The 20,239-nt window shown below is 50.4% G+C and overlaps 1 protein-coding gene across 9 annotated transcripts in view; it reads right to left on the bottom strand.

Moving 5' to 3' along the window:
* Adamts10 (ADAM metallopeptidase with thrombospondin type 1 motif 10) overlaps window positions 1–19,636 on the bottom strand; it is a 31,618-nt gene extending 11,982 nt beyond the window's left edge. The window contains exons 1-12 of one of the 9 annotated variants that reach the window (XM_050131243.1): window positions 19,362–19,627; window positions 17,008–17,333; window positions 14,091–14,277; window positions 13,529–13,875; window positions 12,379–12,535; window positions 11,297–11,514; window positions 5,554–5,637; window positions 5,324–5,469; window positions 4,524–4,567; window positions 4,321–4,426; window positions 4,085–4,231; window positions 3,806–3,947 (exon numbers count right to left, since the gene is read on the bottom strand). In XM_050131243.1, the coding sequence (XP_049987200.1) occupies window positions 3,806–3,947; window positions 4,085–4,231; window positions 4,321–4,426; window positions 4,524–4,567; window positions 5,324–5,469; window positions 5,554–5,637; window positions 11,297–11,514; window positions 12,379–12,535; window positions 13,529–13,875; window positions 14,091–14,178 (1,479 nt within the window). In that variant the 5' untranslated portion in view covers window positions 14,179–14,277; window positions 17,008–17,333; window positions 19,362–19,627. Of the gene's footprint in view, window positions 1–3,805; window positions 3,948–4,084; window positions 4,232–4,320; window positions 4,427–4,523; window positions 4,568–5,323; window positions 5,470–5,553; window positions 5,638–11,296; window positions 11,515–12,378; window positions 12,536–13,528; window positions 13,876–14,090; window positions 14,278–17,007; window positions 17,334–19,361 lie in introns of those variants that run through there. The other 8 variants (XR_007589917.1, XM_050131248.1, XM_050131247.1 and 5 more) reach the window with 8 other exon arrangements.
* Between the last annotated feature and the right edge of the window lie 603 nt (window positions 19,637–20,239).

The raw sequence follows: 20,239 nt of genomic DNA, 5'->3' as shown, positions 1-20,239 counted from the left end.
GCTGTAAGAAGCCTTCTAGGGTCAGCTCCCCTCAACCCTAAACACTCCTCAACAACATCCTCTCCAAAGAATCCCTGACTCTGCCACTCACAGGGATATGCCAGCTTTTCCGGCTTCACCTGCCTTGTATTATGGCCACTCATAAAATTATCAAGCCAGGCTGGGCAGTGGTGGTGCACACCTTTAATCCCAGCACTTGGGAGACAGAGGCAGGCAGCTCGCTGTGAGTTTGAGGCCAACCTGGTCTACAGAATGTCCAGGGTGACAGCCAAGGCTACACAGAGAAACCCTGTCTCGAAAAACAAACAAACAAAGCCATTCCAGCTTCAACCCCACTTCTGAGACTCCTTAAAGGATACTTATTCCACAAACAAAGCCATTCCAGCTTCAACCCCACTTCTGAGACTCCTTAAAGGATACTTATTCCAGCGTTGTTTTTGGCCTCCACTCCACAAGGAGGCACTGTTGTATATGTAAAATCTCTTATGTCACTCCAGATTTCAACTTTGCACTGACTTGCATCTCACCGCCTTCTCTGTGCCTGTTTTAGCATTTATAAGATGTCCAGTCTACCGGCTGCTTCTGACAGTATCAGTGAGATCATTTACACAAATGTCCTCTGGTTGGATTAACAATGGACACAGATAACCCGTGACCAGGAGCTAAATTCTTCACATATATCAACCTAATATTCTTATTGAGAAAGGATCTTCTGTAGCCCAGGCTGGCCTTCATCTGATGTGTAGCCAAGGATGACCTTGAACTCCCGACTTTTCACCTCACAAATGCTAGGTTAGACAGAAGCCAGGCTTCATACATGCTAGGCAAGCTTGCTACCAACTCAACCCCAGCTCCTATCAACCAATTTCCATGCAGTAAATGATTTTCTGTTATGCCAGAAAAATATTTCCCCCAAACATAAAAGGTTCAAGGTATGGGGACGGCATGTGGTGGACATACAGATACGTAGTCAGTATTTGCCACAGAAGCATCAGGACCTGAGTCTGACTCCCCAGAACCTAGTGTATAAGCCCAGTGAGGGAGCTGGAGATGGCTTAGCAGTGAAGAACTCTCGTTACTCTTGCAGAGGACCTGGGCTTAGGTCCCAGCACCCACACAGTGTCTCCAACGTTGTCTTCTGACCTCTGCAGAGACCAGGTGCAAACATACAGGAAGAACAAAGACAGGTGGATGTGGGCGGATCCCTGGGGCTTGGTGGCCTGCCTGAAAGGTAAGTTCCAGGCCAACGAAAGACCTTACTTCAAAAAGCAAATAAATAAATGGTTCAGTTTTAACATATTGCCGGCCCCAGCTCCAGCCTGCTATTCTGACAGTTCCTCTGCACAATGTCCTTTTTAATATAAAGTCAAAGAGTGGTCTGGGGGCGGAGGGTCGGATGCTTGGGGCAGAGACGGGTCAGCAGTTAACAACACTGGATGCCGATTTTGAGGATCAGAGTCGGGATCCCAGCTCACAAACACCAGCAACTCTAGCTCCAAGCGACCTGGTACCCTCCTCTGGCCCCCAGTCATCTGTGCACGCTCACACATTCACGCAGACACATAATATAAGTAAATCTAAAAGAAAGATATTGGGAGATAGAGACAGACAGATATCTATGCTGGCGCAATGTCTCAGTGGGTAAAAGCACCCCGACAACCCGAGTTTGATTCTTGGAGTCTATGGTAGATCTGACTCCCACAGGCAATCCTCTGGCGTCCACATGCATGTGTCTTTCACATATTACATACAAGAAAAATGTAAACACTGAAGCAAAAGGCTGACTTAAAAGGGAGTTCAAAGCACACACACAGAGTGCAGCTGCTCATATCCTTGCAGTTGTGGTTGGACTCACGGCCCTCCAGAGCTGGCTCTTCATCTGGTACTCGGGATAGTAGATTTATTGGGAGTTTAAATGATGCTTCCGCGTGCTTAGCACACACCAAGTGCTTGGTAAGCATCAGCTACTATCATGTTAAGTTCCAGGACACAAAAGACATTAGAGGTGGGTCCACGTTTGCGAAAAAGGTTCTGTGGTGACCAGCTAAATCAGTGTTGGGGGTGGGGTAAGAGTAAAAAATACCTGGCGGTGCACAGTGGCACAGACCTTTGATCTCCTCAGCAAGTGGGTCTCTATTGGGGTGAGGCCGGCCCGACCTACACAGCAAGTTCCAGGTCAACCAGGGCTATGTAGTAAGACCCTACTTCTTTTTGTTTCTTTGATGTACATTGGAATCTTGCCTACATATATGTATGTGTAAGGGTGTCAGATTCCTGTCGCTCGAGTTACAGATAGTTGTGAGTTGCCATGTGGGCTCTCCAAACCACCGAGTCAATAGCCCTTGCTTCAGTGTGCATTTCTTGGTCTTCCGGTGAGAGGAAGCGAGGAGTGGCCGGACAGACACCTGCTCTTCTGAGTCATCATGGGACTAGCTGTGTAAATGCAGGTGTCCAGTGAAGAGTGTGGAGCTGGGCTGGGTCTTTAGGGCCAAGGCTGAAAGGGGTCAGAGTGTGAATGAGGGAATGAGGATCGGAGCAGAGGAGGAGCTGACTGGCTCACCTGTCACCAGAGTGGGAAGGCAGCAGCTCTTCAGCCCTCAGGAGCTGTGGGGGAGCTGGGAGTCGGCTCCCCTGCACCCTAGTTCGTTCTTTTCTCCTGGTGTCACCGTATCACTTTCTGCCTTAATCCCTTGAGACAAGGCGCCTCCTGTCCCCACCTCCCACAGCACTATGGGTACTAGGGATAGATACATGGCTTCACCCAGTTTTTTGCATATGGGTGCTGACATTTGAACTCAGACACTTGTGTTTATGTAGCAGGTGTTCTTTCTCACCAAGCCATCTTCCCAGTTACTCAAGCTCATATTTTTGAAACAGGGTCTCACTGTATATAGCATTGGTAGGCCTGGAACTTGTTATGTTATGAAGTCAGACAAGCAGGCTGACTTCAAACTCAAAGAGATCCATCAGCCTCTGCCTTCTGTGTGTTGAGATTAAGGTTTGTGCCACCCCCCCATCCCTGTCCCAGCTCCCTTATTGATGCCAAGATGAAACTTTGAGAGTCTGAACCTCAGGGAAGACACAGGAGTTGGTCAGAGTCCCTGGAAGGCTCCCTCTAGTTCATCACCTAGTAAAGTAGACAGCCCCATCTCTAGGGAAACTACTTCCATCAAGAAGCCTGGACATGTTGCTCAGAACTGCCTAGAGACCTTAGAACCTGGTGTTGCTATAGTCCTCAAGTAAATTTTTGTGTGGAACAGAAGGGGGCTCTCCCTAGTCCAGTCCTCAGATGAACTGTCTGGACACGTAAGTCCATCTGCATGTATGTGTGTGCTGGCAAGCCCAACTGTGAGCGACCCACATGCATGTTGCGGTCAGAGGTCAACCTTGGCTATTTCTCCTTAGGAGCTGTCCCGCTTCTTTGAAACAGGTTTCTTACTGAAACTGGAATGTATCAAGGGGGCTGGCAGGCAGTGGGCACCAGGAGATCCGCAGGCTCCGGACTCCCCAGTGCTGGCTTTGTAAACACCACCCCCAGCTTATATATTGTTCTGCTGATCAAACTCGGGACCTCAGACTGGCAAAGCAAACCCTTTCCTGGCTGACTTTCTCCCCAGGCCCAGAGTCATTCTGAGTATCACACTCTCGGTCTTCTTTGGTCTGCTTGGCATCTGGATACACTCTGGGAGTAGGGGCTTCGTTTCATTCCTTTCCCTCTGCTTCCCCGGGAGGGTGTCCGGGAGAAGCTTCCCACCCTGTGGCCACCTCCCCTACCCAGGAAGGAAAGCAGGAAGGCTCTCTCTACCCCGTATTTACACTGACGCGATTTGACTCCATGCTGGAATCGGCACTGCTCATCAGCGTCGTAGGCCTGGCCGGGAGCCACCGTCGGGTACACGAAGTCCTGTCTGGGAGGCCGGTTATTCAGGCAAAGCCCCAGGCCCGAGCTGTGAGAACAAGAAAACAGCTATAACGCCAAGGGACTGCAAGGCCATGACCACAGGGTTATTCCCAACTAGGTGGGGTGGGGGAGTCAGCTCCCCCAACATGACTGCGCCCCCACTCAGCAGGCGATGTGGCTCACTCCAGAAAGCTGGCGATGTAGTCTCGACTGCACGATGACCACACGAATGGATTAGTCTTCATGGTAATGTGGGCAGCCATGAGTTTTGCTGGGTCCTGACCACGGGCCCCGCAGCCATTCCCCACACCATCGTGATTCATGCCAAATCTGAGGAGAGGGGTGTCAGTTCCTCTAGGCCGTGAGGGAACCCACCCAGCTCCTCTCACCCTCCTCTACCCTGTGTCCCCTGGCCTCACGTGTGCCCGATCTCATGGGCAATGGTGAATGCCGTGGCCAGGCCGATATCTTCATTGATGCTGCAGCTCCTCTCACGCTCACACATCCCACCCACAGGGGCCAGGCCTGGGAATGGGAATGTGGGAGGGGTCAGGGGACTCAGGGTTGTACTGGCTAGGTTCTGTCCACCCTCCACGGTGCCTGCCACGGACGGACTCCATACCCAGAGTGCCGCAGGGTTTGTTCTTGTAGATGCAGATGTCATAGCTGTGGAAACAGATGGCAGAGAGGTTTGGTGGCCCCCCCAGGCTGATGCCAGAGTCACCACTTCTGGGGAGGACAGTGTGAGGGTTTGCTGCAAGGTCTTTTGTGGCCCCGGATGAACTTGAACTCTCCATATAGCCAAGGATGACCCTGAGCTACTGATCTCTCCACCTCACCTCTACCTCCTAAGTGCTAGTATTTGAAGTATATACTTATATAACATGGTTTTCTAGGGCACTGGAGATTAAACCAAGGGCTTCATGGATGCTATTCAAGGACTCTATCACTTGAACTATATTCATGCCTGCCACCTATCCCAGACAAGGTCTCATGAAGTCCAGGCTGACCCTAAACTCCTGACCCTCCTACTTTCTCCAGTGCTGGGTTGCCATGACTGGCTCTGGGGATCAAACCATGCCTAAGCCTCATGCTGTACCCCATAGAACCAAGCAGCTGGTCCTGGGGTGCCTCATGCTGTACCCCCACAGAACCAATCATGCCTAAGCCTCATGCCGTACCCCCACAGAACCAATCATGCCTAAGCCTCATGCTGTACCCCATAGAACCAAGCAGCTGGTCCTGGGGTGCTGACAATACATTACTTAGTGACCTAATGAGAGTGGGTGCTTAGGGCTCAAATGTCAGCTTCCCATTTTCAGGGTCTCCTTGGTTCCCAGTTCCCATCCTCCACCCCCAGCTGTCCCCCTCTTTGGACTCTAATGATCCTTTTCCCACCCTTGAGGTCTCCCTGCTCCTTACCGTGTGATGAGCACAGCTGTGTCATGGTTGGCCACACCGTTCTCTGGGATGGCTTTGCCATGGCCACTGTGGCTCACGATGGATTTCTGCCACTTACAGAAGCTGTCCAGTGACTTGCCAGCATGGTGGGTGATCTCCAGGGTGGGCTGGGGATGGGAAGATTGAGGTGCATGGATGCCCCACCACCCTGCAGACATCAGGCAGCAATGGTGTAGATAGAGATACCACACCTGGTCCTCTGTGAGCAGGATAAGGCGAGTGACGAGGATGTTGACGATGTTTCCCAGACTCGAGTCCTGGAAAAGTTTGGCAACCTGACCTCCAAGAAACAAGAGAGACCAAGTCTTAAGAGGAGCCCAGAACAGTAAAGGACAGTGCTGTGGAACAATGGTCTTTTATCCTGTCATTTGCATTACTTTAATAAGATGCTGATTGGCCAGTAGCCAGGCAGGAAGTAGAGGTGGGGCGGTGAGAACAGGAGAATTCTGGGAAGAGGAAAGAGTCTGTCTTCAGCCATCACTGAGATGCAGATGAAGCAAGATTAGAATGCCTCACTGATGAAAGGTACCAAGTCACATGGCTAACATAGACAAGAATAATGGGTTAATGTAAGATGTAAGAGTTAGTTACTAAGAAGCCTGAGCTAACAGGCCAATCAGTTTATAATTAATGTAGTAGACTTCTGTGTATTTCTTTGGGACTGAACAGCTTTAGGACTCGGCAGGACAGAAACCTCTGTCAACAGAATTGGCATACCAATGTGGGGCTGACTATATCCACGTAAAACCTGAGAAAACTTGGAAAGGAATTCTAGACACTAAAATACAAAGTTTGGCTGCATTTTTTCTTTTTTCCAAATGGGTTTTGCTTGCTGGCAGCATGCTGCGGCACCTTTAAGAGAGGTCTTACTGATACAGAAGTAGCACAAGAAAAAGCCGCACGGTTTTGAAACAGCTTCCTGGGTCATGAAACCAGCATGAACTCTTACTCTTTCTGGAGGTCTGGCTATGGAGCATTTAAATGGAGTTTGTGGGCAACATGCTGTAAGTTACTTGGTGGTAGCATGGGCCAACTGGCTATCAAAGTTGGGGTGGTGAGGACAGCTTCCACCTAGCAGTCTCAGAGAAAGTGAACGGACTTCTGCCATGATGGACTGGGCAGAGCCAAAAGACAAAGCAGCCTTAGTCCTAGCCAAGCTGCTTTAGCATTTTAAGAAGGGGTCCTGGTCAGAAAAAGGGTTAGAGATGCACACTAGGACAGATTCAGACAAAAGAGATCTCTAAATGGTTTACAGTACGCTTAAAATACATGTAGGCTTGGGAGAGAAAAGAAAAAGGATAAAGTCCTTAAAATAAAAGAGAGAGTAGTTGGGTGTGGTGGCACACACCGTTAACCCAGCACTTGGGAGGCAGAGGCAGGCAGAGCTCTGTGAGTTCAAGGGCAGCCTGGTCTACACAGAGTGAGTTCCAGGAGAGCCAAAGATACACAGAGAAACCCTGTCTTGAAAAGCCAAAAATTAAGAATAAAAGAAATAGACTTTAAAATAAAGCTACGAAAAGATGGAAAATACACAGAGAGTCTGGATACTGTGTGTTATTGTGTTGTCTTTAAATTGTTTGATGGCTGAGAAAGGAGCAAAAGCTGCTAAAGAATATTTGATTATAAATGATGCTGGACTAATCCAACATATATATTTTGAAAATGCCTTGACTTAAAAATTTAAGTAAAAAGATGTGTTACTTTGAAGAAGAGGTTTTGATTTTGTTTCCAAAGGAAATGAGAGGCTGTGGATTCATTCTAAATTAAGAAAAATAAGGTTTGATCAAGGAAGACCCCCCTGAGAAATCTCTAATAGGAACAGATGGCCCAGATGTCTGAGTTATACATCAGGAACTGCCTCAAGGCTGCTGGCTGAGATGATCAAGCCTCAGAGAACATTCCAGTCAGGACTTCATTATAATTCTAAATTTTCTTTAGGTCCCCATAAGATTATCAGCTCGCCAATCAGCAGGAAGTAGCCTGGAAAACTACATCCACATTTCCAAAAATGGATTATGGATATTTATCTTTGTTTAGAGTGTTGGCTACAAGATGTTATGGATAATGGTCTGGACAAAAAGCTAAACAAAGGATATTAGATTCAGAGTTCTTGTTTTTGAAAAAAAAAAAGGGTGGGGAAGTGCTGTGGGATAATTGGCTTTTATCCTGCCACTTGCATTACTTTAATAAGATAGCCAAGCAGGAAGTAAAGGTAGGGCGAACAGGCAGGAAATAGAGGTGGGGCGGTGAGAACAGGAGAATTCTGGGAAGAGGAAAGAGTCAGTCTTCAGCCATCACTGAGATGCAGAGGAAGCAAGATGAGAATGCCTCACTGATGAAAGGTACCAAGTCACATGGCTAACATAGACAAGAATAATGGGTTAATGTAAGATGTAAGAGTTAGTTACTAAGAAGCCTGAGCTAACAGGCCAATCAGTTTATAATTAATGTAGTAGACCTCTGTGTATTTCTTTGGGACTGAACAGCTGCAGGACTGAGCAGGACAGAAACCTCTGTCAACAGGACAGAACTGTGGTGATGGTTCAGTTGGCAAAGTGCTTGCTATTCAAGCACGAGGATCTGAGTTCGATTCCCCAAACCCACATTAAAACAAACAAAAGACAGGCACAGGTATAAACCTGGAGGCTCACTAGCCAGCCAGGTTACTTGAATGTACAAGTTCCTGGTTCAGTGAAACAGCTTTTCTCAGAAAGTAGGGCAGAGAACAAAAGCCCCACCACTAGCTGAGGAAGTATTGTTGGTTTCTGGGAGTGGGGGGAGGGAGAAGGAGAAGGAGAAGGAGAGGGGGAGAGGGAGAGGGAGAGAGAGCGAGCCAGTTTTCTTCAGGGATGTAGTCCCTGGTTGGTTGTCCAAACACATACAGGAAGAACTAGTTGGACTCAGGTTAAACAAACAAACCGGGTCTGGCGGCACACTTTAAACCTCAGCACTCAGGAGGCAGAGAGAGTTCAGATTGGCTAGGGCTACATAGTGAGAGACCCTATTTCAAAAGGAGAGGGGGAGGGAGAGAGTAGATGAACTTGGGAGGGAGACATGGTTGGGGAAATAAGAGAAGAGTTGTGGGGGAAGAGAGTAGAGGGTGGATATGATCAAAACACACTGTTTACACATATGAAACTCTCAAGGTTCAAATAAAAAATGTACATATAAAAGGATGAAGAGCCACCGAGGAAGACACTGTGTCAGTCTTCGGCCTTGACCCTGGCGCATGGATGTTCCTGTGCCCCGAAACTGAAGGGTAAAAGCAGTGATCTTTCCTTTGAGTACCTACTATATGCTGGGTGCTGGATAAGGTTGCTGCCTGCACCCCTTCATCCCCACCTTAAAGACGAGGGTGCTGACGTGCAGAATGCTGGGCACACGGCTGGCGGTGCCACAGGGGAGATTCCAGTCTGCGCTGCTCTCCAGCATCTCTCTGGCTGTCCCAGTTCCGTTTCTCTCTACTTTATCCTTCATCTCCCCTTCTTGGCTCCCCCTACACACCTGGCGGCTGCATGAAGGATGTACAAGTTTCCTTACTCCTCTGCAGTCTGAGGGTACCAATTAAACATCAGTACAGGAAGGTGGAAGTCCAAGGTAAGAGACAGTGAAGAAGCAATAAGGCACAAAGAGGAAGTGGCCAAGTGGACCCAAGTGACTGAGGTCAGGCAAAGCAGCAATCTTGAGAGTCTTGGGCTACCCTTTTGCCTTACTGGTAATCCCCAGGAAGCCTGGCAAGTTTTAGGGAACTTTCAAAGCCCCAGCAAAGGATGTGGGATTGGGACAGAACACAGAGACAATGTCAACATTGTGTGCCATTTATTAGTCTGCTAAACTTTGTCTTTAAAATTTTTAAATTATATTTGTGTGTGCATGTGTGTGTGTATACATTTGCATGCTCTTGAATGTGTGGATGTCAGACAACTTCTGGAGGCCAGTTTTCCCCTTCTACCATGTGGGACTCTGCCAATAGAATTCTGGTTGTCAAGCCTTGTGCAGCACCTTTACCCGCTGAACCATCCTGCTCTTTCTTTGCTTCAGGGAAGCAGGAACCCATTCATCAAACCTTACTATATACTGTGTGCTCTACCATAACCCTTTTCCTCTTTAGCTATTGTAGACTGCTAACAGGAGAGGGACTTGAGGACCAGGGAGGTACAGGACCTTGATCAAGTTCTAGTACAGAAGCTGGGCACAGACAGCACTGTGGACCAGCACTGTGGACCAGCACTGTGGGTCAGTACTGTGGGCCAGCACTGTGGACCAGCACTGTGGGTCAGCACTGTGGGCCAGCACTGTGGGCCAGCACTGTGGACCAGCACTGTGGGCCAGCACTGTGGACCAGCACTGTGGGCCAGCACTGTGGGCCAGCACTGTGGGCCAGCACTGTGGACCAGCACTGTGGGCCAGCACTGTGGGCCAGCACTATGGGCCAGCACTGTGGACCAGCACTGTGGGTCAGCACTATGAAGCCCATGGATTCAGCCAGCACAGATTAAACATAGGTACAATGGGGTGGGGTATGGCACATTATTGATCCTTGCACTCGGGAGGTGGAGGGAGGAAGAGACTGGGTTCAAGGCCGGTCTCACTTAAATACAGAGTAGAGTCTGGACTACATGAGACCCTGTGGAAGGACACAAAGGAGAAGAGGGAGGAGTGGAAGAAGAAAGAAATTATCTCACAAAAACTTTCATGTCGGGCAGATGGCTAGGTGGGTAAAGTGCTTTTGTATAGATGTGGAAATCTGAGTTTAGATTCCCAGCACCCGTATCTATAGCAGCAATGCTGAGGGAGCAGGGGCTGCCAGGTTCCCGGAGCTCACCATTGGGCCAACCAGTTTAGCACTTTCAATGAGAGACCTTGTCTCAAAAAATGAGATGGAGGTACTGTAGGGACAGTTCCAGTTAACAGAGAGTTAGGAGCACTGACTGTTCTTGAGTACCCAGGTTCGATCCCTAGCACCCACTTGGCAGCTCCAACTGCCTGCAACTCCATTTTCAGGGGATCCAATACATGCACATGGTGCAAAGGCAGACATTCAGGCAAACACCCATACATGCAAAATAATAAATAACTGGAAAGAAATGAGATGGAGAGTGATTGATGAAGACACTAGTGTCAACCTCTGGACTCCACATGTATGTGAACACAAATGTACACACACCTGCACACCACATACATGCCACACACACAAAATCACAGTGTACTAAACACATACACACTTCCCATTATTATTGTCTAAATAATACTGTCTAAACATAGTTTAAAGGCTCTGGGAGGATATACACAGGTTACATGAAATTCCCCATAGTCTGAAGTGAGGGATTTTTTGGCTTTTTGGTACAAGGTTTTTCCATAGCGCAATCCCTTGACTTGCAAATCCTCCTTGCTCAGCCTCTGAGTACTGAGACAGTAGGCTCTGGGGGATCCCAGGCAGGGCCTTGTGTGTATTAGGCATGCCATGCATTGTTCTAAATGCAGCGTCTGGGTCTACTGTAGTCTTTACATGCACTTAATGCAAGGCAGAGAGGCGAAATACCCTGCTCTCCTAAGGCGGCCGTTCTCAGCCTGTGGGTACTGCATATCAGAGATTTACATTATGATTCACAGCAGTAATAAAATTATAGCTATGAAGTAGCAATGAAATAACTTTATGGTCGGGGTCACCACAACATGAAAAAGTGCATCAAAGGGTCGCAGCACTGACAGAAGGGGACAGAGCTGCATTTAGGCTCACGCAGGCATCTCGAGCATCTGTCACCAGACCTTTGGTGTGACGCGTCTGCCTGTCACTAGACAGACCTCTGCTCTCCCTCTTCCCACTCTCTGCTTTATTGTTTTGGCCCCTGGTTGCAGATCAGCAGTGAGGGTGTGGCACCTAGAGGCTGCAGGTCCCCAGGACCCCAGGCTCAGGAAGGGGAAGGCACTTACAATGTTCATGATGGCCAACACATACTGCTCCACATCTCTCCGCCCGTGGTAGGCCACCATCATCTTGTCGGCTACCACCAGTGTCTCCACATAGCGCTCCCTGCTGACTGATCGCTTCAGGCCCGGCTGGCCTCGCTCTGTCTCATTCCCCAGAGGTCTGGCAGGTGGTGGTTTCAGTGTCCGCAGCCACCATGGACGACCCTTCCATGGTTTTTCATCTGGGAGACAAAGCGGTGACTCTTCTGTCTGATAGCCTTGTAGACTGTGCTTGCTCTGAACTCTGGCCCTCCCTGTTTCCAGCTTCCCAGTGCTCACTTGATAGAGCTTTCCTATTTTCTTACCCATTGGTCATGTTTTGAACATGACTGCATGGACAATGCCTGTGCCCTTCAGCGGTTGCTTGAGTCTGTGTTGTGCATGTGGAGGCAGGAGTTTGACACTGGGCATGTTTCTCGACGACTCTCTACTGTATTTATGGAGGCTGGGTTTCTCACGAGAGCCAAGAGCTCATGGTTCACCTAGCCTAGTATCCAGCTGCTCCAGGGATCCCTGTCTCTGTCTCCCTAGCCCTGAGGTTTTAGATGGCCGACCATACTTGCCTGGGTGCTTAGGGATATGAACTTATGAACAATGGTCCTCATACTTGCGCTGTGAGGGCTTTACTCACCAAGCCTGGCTTTTGTGTGCACAGTTTGTAGGGTCTTGTGCAACTCGGGTAAGCATTTTACCATTGAACTCTCAGCTCGTGCTGGCATCTTGGCTGCATAGCCACTCAAGTGTCTGCTATGACCACGCTACAGCTGTGTGACCTGACAATAATTCTCTGTAAGGAATGGTTTCCCTATTGAACTCCTATCCCAGACAGCTGGTCACTCCCCCGCCTCAAACCATCACCCTCCTAGGACCAGTATCCTTCCTAGTCCCCTGCTCGCAGATGAAGGAGCTCTAGAATCCCCAACAGGGTCTTTCCTTGTTAGGCAGCACCTTGCTGACCTCTGTGGTGGAAAGACTGTTGCTTCTACTCGCCTCAAAGGAATAACGTCATATCTCCTCCCTGCCCATTCCCAAAGACATAGGAGTACCTCTCACTCCACAGGCTGTGTCCAGATGGGGGTGACGCAGAGAGGAACGCTTGTATACTACGTGGGGGCCACTCTCTTCTGGGCCACGGCGACCTTTGGGCCCACCTTGCAGGGGCTCAATCAGATACTCTTCCTCGCCTGCCACAATGAGACCGTGCTGGGCGGGGACAGAAAGCTCAGTTCAGGTGGTGGTATCCTGGCCCCTCTCTCTAGGACTGCATCCCCTCCTTCCCCTTCTTCAGTACTAGGAATCAAACCTAGAGCCTTGTTCATGCTAGGCAAGCACTCTACCACTCAGCTATATCCCCAGCCCCTCTTTAGTTCGGTTCTGTTTGTTTTTCTGAGGTGGGATCTTATGTAGCCCAGGCTATCTTGGAACTCACTCTGTGGCCCAGGCTTGTCTGAAACTCAACTATGTAGCTGAGGAGGAGTCAGAACTTCGGCCTGAGCTCCTGTGCACAGGTCAGATGAGGAGGTCCACCCCCATCAGTCTCCTTTATCTCCTCCTGACAGGGTCTCTCACTGGATCTGGGACCTGCTGTTCTCTGGCTAGAGTGCCTGGCTATGAAGCCCTCCAAACTCTGCCCCTCTCTGCCTACCACCTAGCACTGCAGGTGTACAGGTGGGATGCGAAATCAACGCCTTGTGTATAAACTCTATTGAGACTCAGCCCCACCCTTAAAAGAAAGAAAAAAATAAACAAATTTAAATACAATCTCATTATTTCTCCCCTTCCTCCCTTCAATTCCTCCTAAACTTTCTAATTCCTTAAAAAAGGATTTTACATTTATTTGTGTGTGGAGATCAGAGGACGACTTGAGGAAGTTATTGTCTCCCTCCACGATGAGGATCCCGGGATTGACTGCACGGCTCTAGGTTCGGCACAAGCACCTTTACCCACTGAGCCATTCATCGGACCTCCTGTTACTGACTTTATCACGCATGCTAGGCTGAGATCTCTTTACTTCCAGCCTCTCATGCGGTTATACTTATTCCTTTAAGCATATCTTCAGCTGCATCTCAAATGACTGCTCAGCTCAAGAAACTTAAAACAGCAAACATGACTAATCCATTCTGCTGATCATATGTTTTTCTTAACTTCCAGGTGGACGTGAGCATTTCCCCCTGCTTCCCAGAATCCTTAGCTTACCAGGCCCCCACAGGTGCTGATGGCCACGTGGGAGCTCCCAGCTTGGCCTTGTAGGTGGCCAGCATAGAGGCAGTGGGCTCGGGCAGCCCTCTGCCAGGCCAGGCCCTCCCGCGTCCAGTATTCCACGGAGACATGCCCTGCCAGGAGACGGGGGCTGCGGGTCAGATTCAGCAGGAAGTGAGTGCTGGGTGCGGCCACCTTGTAGAACAAGCGCGACTCGGCTGTGGCCCCTGTACCCCGACGCTGCCTCCGGGGGGCAGGTGGAGAGAAGGCCAGCATTGCCCCGTTGTGGTCCACGCGGGTTGGGAAGGCAATCTCATAGCTCTCCAAACTGGACAGGAGTTCATCTATAGGTAAAGGGATCAGAGACTGGGGTGGGTCCCTGCTCCGAAGCCAGTGATGATGGCCTCAGGAATCTAGGCCACTAGATAGTCAACCTATAAACTCTAGGACAAGTGAATTCCCCAACCCCAGCCCACTGACTTTTCTTTTTCTCAGGGACCAACTGGCTTCCTTAGTTTCTTGTTCCCTTCAGACAGCCACCATTGGATGAGCTTCCTACCTTGAGATCTGAAGGCTTGCGTGACCTTGAATGTGAGGCCCAGCCCCAGGGCAAGGGCCCAGCGGAGGATCTGGCAGGCAGAAGCCATAGGAGCTACGTGTCCACATGTCTCTCCCCAGCCCCGGCTGCTGGCAGCCCCTGCAGTGCTGCCTCCCCTGTTCACAGTCTGGGCAGCATCACCGGTCTCCTGGGAAGAGAGACTGAGTCAGGAGGGGCCTTGGTCCCACTGTCCAGCAGAGCCAGTGCCCCTTTGCCAGACCCTTGCCATCCCGAAGCCTCTCCACGACCCAGGCACTTCTATCAGAAGATTCCTGAGTAGTTGTAGCATCTGTTTCCATCTCCCACCTCCTCCCCACCATGTCCACACTCAGAGGGGACCCACACCAGGACAGGAAGCCACCTTCTCAAGCAGGTGATCTAGAATCACCTGGGAGGTGAAGTGGGAAGACACAACCTAAAAGCGGGTGTAACCAATTCCGGGGCAAGGGATCCAGGACTGTGAGAAAGTGAGCTAGTGCCCAAGTCTGACAACCTGAGTTCAACCTTCCAAACCCATAGAGCAAACGGAGAACTGACTATAAGTTGTCCCCAGATTTCCACACTTGTGTCTGTGGCACATGAGTAAGTGTGCATATGTGCTCTCTCTCTCTTATGTAGGCATGCACACACACCTACACACATGACAAATGAATGTAATTTTTAAAGACAGGGAGGGAGCTGGGGTTGGGCCTCTGCACCCCATCCCCCACACAGGGTTTCTCTGTAGCTTTGGAGCCTGTCCTGGCTTGCTCTGTAGACCAGGCTGGTCTCGAACTCACAGAGATCCTCCTGCCTCTGGCTCCTGAGTGCTGGCATTAAAGGCGTGCTCCACCACGCCTGTCTGGGCCTCTGGTTTCTGATTGTGAATGTGATGTGTCCAGATGCTACAAGGTCCTGGTTACCTGACTTCTGTGACACGGTGGACTGTACTCCTGAACCGTGAGCTAGAATCAGCCCTTCATCCCTTACATCACTGTTGTCGGGTATTTTGTCATAACAGCAGGAAAGAAAACAAGACAAGCACTGGCGAGTTTCACTTTCAGAATATAAGTGAGTCTATATGTGTAGACGAGAGGTGATGAAGACGGGCCAGGATCACCTCAGAATGAGGTAGAAATCAGATTCACTTGACAGCTAAGACTGGCCAGGCTGCGGTGGGGCTGGGGGTGACAGACACTTCACTGTGGAGAAAGGAGGGCGTCTCAGATTGGGATGTGCTCTCTAGAGAAACCAGGTAGACACTGGGAAGCAGAGGTTCAGAGGACAAAGACAGCTAACCATGGAGAGCAGAGGGTGCAGCAGGCAAGAGAACTGCAAAATCCAAAGTCTGAGGGTGGGCGGTTAGCTAGCTCGGCAGGTTTGCTATGGAAGCATTTGCTATGGAAATTTGCCTGACCAACCTGGGTTTGCTCCCCAGATCCTGCGTGGAAAGAGAATTGACTCCTGAAAGTTGCCCTCTGAAGTCCACACACTAATCAATAAATACCCTTTGACCTCTATAGGCATAGGGGGGCACCTGTGTTCTCACATCCACACATCAATAACAAAACAGGAGAAAAAAAAAACCTTTAAGATCCTGCGAGACCTAGCTTGACTCACCAACCAAGTCTGATGTACACACACACACACACACACACACACACACACACACACACGCACGCACACACGCGCACACACACACAAAGAAAAACAACACAACAACAACAACAAAAATAACTGCCAACTTAAAAAAACAAAGTAAGCAAGCAAACCAATCCCTGAAGCCAAACAAAAAACTCAGGGCATTTGAAAGCTGGGGCAATGGTCAGGGAGAATTTCCAATCTGTAGTTAAGACCAAGGCAGGCACTAAGATCTTTCAGGCTTCTTCAAGTCCCCCATTATCTTGGGATCTGGCTTTGGATCCCTGGCTACAGGTAGTTTGTATGTCCCCCTTCTGGTTTTTCCAGACAAGGCCTCTTGGTATAGCCCTGGCTATACTGCTACTCACTCTTTTGATCAGGCTGGCTTTGAACTCAGAGATCCACCTGTCTCTGCCTCCCTAATGCTGGGATCAGAGATGTGCACCACCATGCCTTCCTTAGAGGTAGGCTGTTAATGTCCCACACTGTGGTCACGTATTCCCAGAGGCTTTACCTTCACCCTACTTTCCTAGCTTTGCTCTTTAATTTTTTAAAAATTACATCCCTTTATTTTGTGTGTATGGAGGTCAGAGGATAACTTTACCCCCTGAGTCATCTCGGTTGCCCTCTAGCCTTGGTCTTTATCTTGCCTTTGCTCTCAGATGCGCAGGCTTGTTTCTCAGGCATCTGCCCCAGGCTAGTCTGCTGCAGACACTTCTCTGGGCTAACCACTCTGTGCCAAGCCCCTTCCCTGCCCTCTGGTCTCCACCCTCCACCTCCTCTTCTGTACAAATCCAAGCCCCCCTTAATCACACACTGTCTTGTTTTCTTTGCATTGCAGCCAAGTCTGAGAGTCGATCCCCAAACAGGGCAGTTTGGCAGCAGAGAGAGAAGCCGGAATTTCTCCAAGATGCTAGCGGAGAAAGCCACATTCCCTGCTTCTGCTTGGTCCTTCCAGTAATGGGAGGCTGTCTCACAGATATTTTGAGACTCTGCAGTTTTGTTCAGCCAGGCTAATGCGTACCCTTAGTTGGGTGGTGGGTTCCTTTTGTCTTCTTCTCAAACCCCAGTTCTGGGGTCCTCACTATCAGTAGAATGTGGAACCCTTGTCTATGGATTCTTCAGTTCAGCTGGGCACTAGGCAGGGGAACCCAGCCTGGAGGCGCACAAAGGGAAGGAGGCAGGTTGATCTTCAGCCCTAACCTGAGCAATGTTTGTTTGTCTGTTTATTTATTTTTTAGGAAAGGATCTCACATACCCCAGGTTCATCTCAGACTTTCTGTGTAGCTAAGAACTTGAATTTCTGACTCTCTTGCTTCCACGTTCCATGTGCTGGGAGCCCTCTATACCCAGTCTATGCAGAGCTGGGGACTGAATCCAGGCTTGAAGCACTCTGCTAACTGAGCTATATCTCAAGCCTCCTTGACATGAGGTTTTGGAGTTCAAAGTTTGCTGAGTCATCTCGTCTCTTCTTTGGGTCCGGTAAAAACCCTCTTGGCCTTCATTCTTTTTCAGTTCCTAAAGTAAAATCTCCTTTTTCCTCTTGCTTCTTTCCCGCCACTCCTTCCGTGCAGACATCTAAATCTGAAACCAGCAGTTAAGAGCGCTTAATGCTCTCCCAGAGGACTTGAGTTTTGTTTCCTCCCAGTGCCCACAGTGCAGAGTACAACCACTTACAACTCCAGTTCCAGGTCTAGTGCCCTCTTCTGGCCTCCAGGGGCACCTACATAAACATGGTACACATAAATTCATGCCAACACACACACACACACACACACACACGTAAATGTGTATTTTAAATATATTTAAATTTTAAAAAGATTCTGATTCTGATCCCCTGTGGCCTTCACTACCCCACTTCCACTCACGGGAGCAGCAGAGACAGGGGACCCAGCCTCCCAGCCTCTGCCCTTTCCCATTCTAGTCCTACCAGGGTAGAACCCAGTTGTGGAGCCTTTGAGTTCCCACCCCTCCCAATAACTTCATATGCTATCCAGTGTTTCTGACTCAGGTGGGGATCAGAGGCGGGGAGAAGGGCTCTGCTGGGTGAGTGACTGAGGGAGGTGGTGGCAGAGGTCACCTGTCCACAGAGTGGTAACTACTGCTAGGGGTGGCACAGCCCCCAGATGCCAGGACTGAAGGGAAGTCACTAGGTCTGGGGAAAGACAAGGCCTATCTGAGGATGGGTTCCTCAGAGGGGTCTCCTGCTTGGCTGGGCACAAGATCACAGAGGGCTATCTACACCAGTGTGTATATGAGCTTGTATGACTCGTGTGTGTGTGTGTGTGTGTGTGTGTGTGTGTGTGTGTACCTAGGCTTGATCCCTTCCCCCCCAAACCCCTCCTTTAGCAGGCTGGAGGGAGGCCATCAGCTTGTGTGTGTGTGGGGGGGGGGGGCAAGGGCTGGAGAAGGAAATGTCTCCCGGAAACTATGGCTCCATCCCATCCCTGGGATCGTGCAGGGACCAGCACTGCACACCAAGACCTCCGAAGGCCAGGCTGCCCGGGAAACCCAGCAGAAAACGCTTCCCAATGGAGGGTGAAGTCTCTTTGGCCAGGCCTAGGCAGCCATCAGCTGGGAGCAGCAGGCTTCCTTCAGGCACTGCACATCTGGCCTGGCTGCGGTGAGCAGACAGACAAAGGCCCAGCCAGAGAGGAGGCCTGAGGGGGAGGGGGCTGTGCTGGTCACCAGCCCCATTACCACCACCCAGCTGCTAATTAGAGGGTCTGAAAGTCTCCACCTAGCAGGGAGACACCCTGCCTGAGTACCGTGGCCTAGAGGAGCAGCTCGAAGGGAAGTGGCAGCCCCGGCCAGACACACAAACAACCACACACGCGCATTCTGTAGGGCAACCACACCTGTATAGCAGGAAAGCCTTGTTCACTAAACCCAAACACACACAACTACATACTCCCAAACCTATACAGAAACACATATTTTCACATGTACACCAGACAACACAGGCAACCCAGAAGCCCGGACAAACATGTACATCAGAAGCCTAAGTGCACAAGCTAAGACAACTCACAAGCCTGAGGCCTACACACACTCATTTAACACAGAAACCCAACCCCCCTACACATGTACACAAGTTTACACGTTCATTGAAGAGGAGACAAACTAGAATTCAATAAACCCAGACACGTATACACACAGACATTTCCACTAATCCCACTTCAGAGAAATGCAAATATTCAAACAGACACACTTAGGATCTACACACATCTACCTACAAACACACACACACACCACGGACACGGACACTTTTCTGAGAGTAAACACTAGTTTAGCCTCAGTTAAGCAAACACTCAACACACCTCAACAATCTGCCCACACAGAGTCGCTCCCAAATGCTGACAGTCACAAGGACACACAACCCGCAGAAGTACAACCTTTTGGATACACTGTTGACCCCGATCTTCCCGACCCTCCTCCCGCCCCAAACCTGAGCCAACCCACAGGCGTTCGGTATCTGCACACTTGGGGACATCCCGCACCAACATAACACACACACAGCGGGATCCATGCAGCGCACCCGACACACACAGAGTCACTCATAGTAACTGCACTCCGGGGGCTGCGCCGCCCCACTGGGTCCCCGGTCGTCGGTACCTGTGTGCCCGGGGCCTCTGGTCCACCGTGGCCGCACAGTCTCGCCGCCCAGCGCGCAGGAAGGGAGGGAGCTAGCGCGCGGCGGCGTGGCCGGGGGAGGGGGCGCGGGAAGGCACTCACTTCCTGAGCAGCCTGCCAGGGTTATAAAAAACCCCCAAACCCCGCCCGCTGCTGCTGCCGCGGCCGCCGCCGCCCCAGGGCCTCAGGCTGGACCCCTGCCAAAGACCCCGGAGCCTGGGTTACCCCGCCCTGCGAAGGGCGCCCCGCGCGGGTGGAGATGCTGGGGAGGAACTTGGGGTGGGGGTTGGGATGGGAAGTTGGGGGAGGTGGGGTGGGGAGCTAGGGGCGGTGATAGAAGGCGGGGGTGAGGGGAATAAGACGGAGAGTTGGAGGAGGAGAGGACGCACACAGTAGGGGGATGGGCGGGGAGCCCGAATTGCTTGGATGGGGGGTTAGGCGGGAGTTGATTGCGGAGAGGAGAGTTTGAATAGAAGGAGGTGGAGGCTGCGGGGGCATGGAGGAAGGGACAAAAATGAGTTGGGGAGTGGAGAGGGGGGTGGAACAAGGGGAGAGCCCACTGTCTCGCCTGCATTAGTCGCGTCAACAACAGCTGTTATTTATTGAGGGCTGGTCCTTGCTCAAGCAAACATCTATTGGGCACCTCCCCGTGTGCCAGGCATGGTGCCCGAGGGTGAGTGAATAAATCTCAGTTCACAAAGCTCCTGTCTGAGGTCTTTGATCTGCCCTTCGGTTTACTTCTTTAACTCTCCAGGAGTGGAGTGGGCCTCCTAGCCAGTTCCATTTTACAGATGTGAAAACTAAAGCCAGCCAAGGGGTTGTCGTGGTCATCTTTGGGACACAGTGCTTCGTCCAAGAGG

This window comes from Alexandromys fortis, unplaced genomic scaffold, assembly GCF_014885135.2.
Source record: "Alexandromys fortis isolate MF-2015 unplaced genomic scaffold, M_Fortis_MF-2015_v1.1 scaffold_364, whole genome shotgun sequence".
Taxonomy (NCBI): Eukaryota; Metazoa; Chordata; class Mammalia; order Rodentia; family Cricetidae; genus Alexandromys; species Alexandromys fortis.
This window is presented reverse-complemented; position numbering and strand designations above follow the sequence as displayed.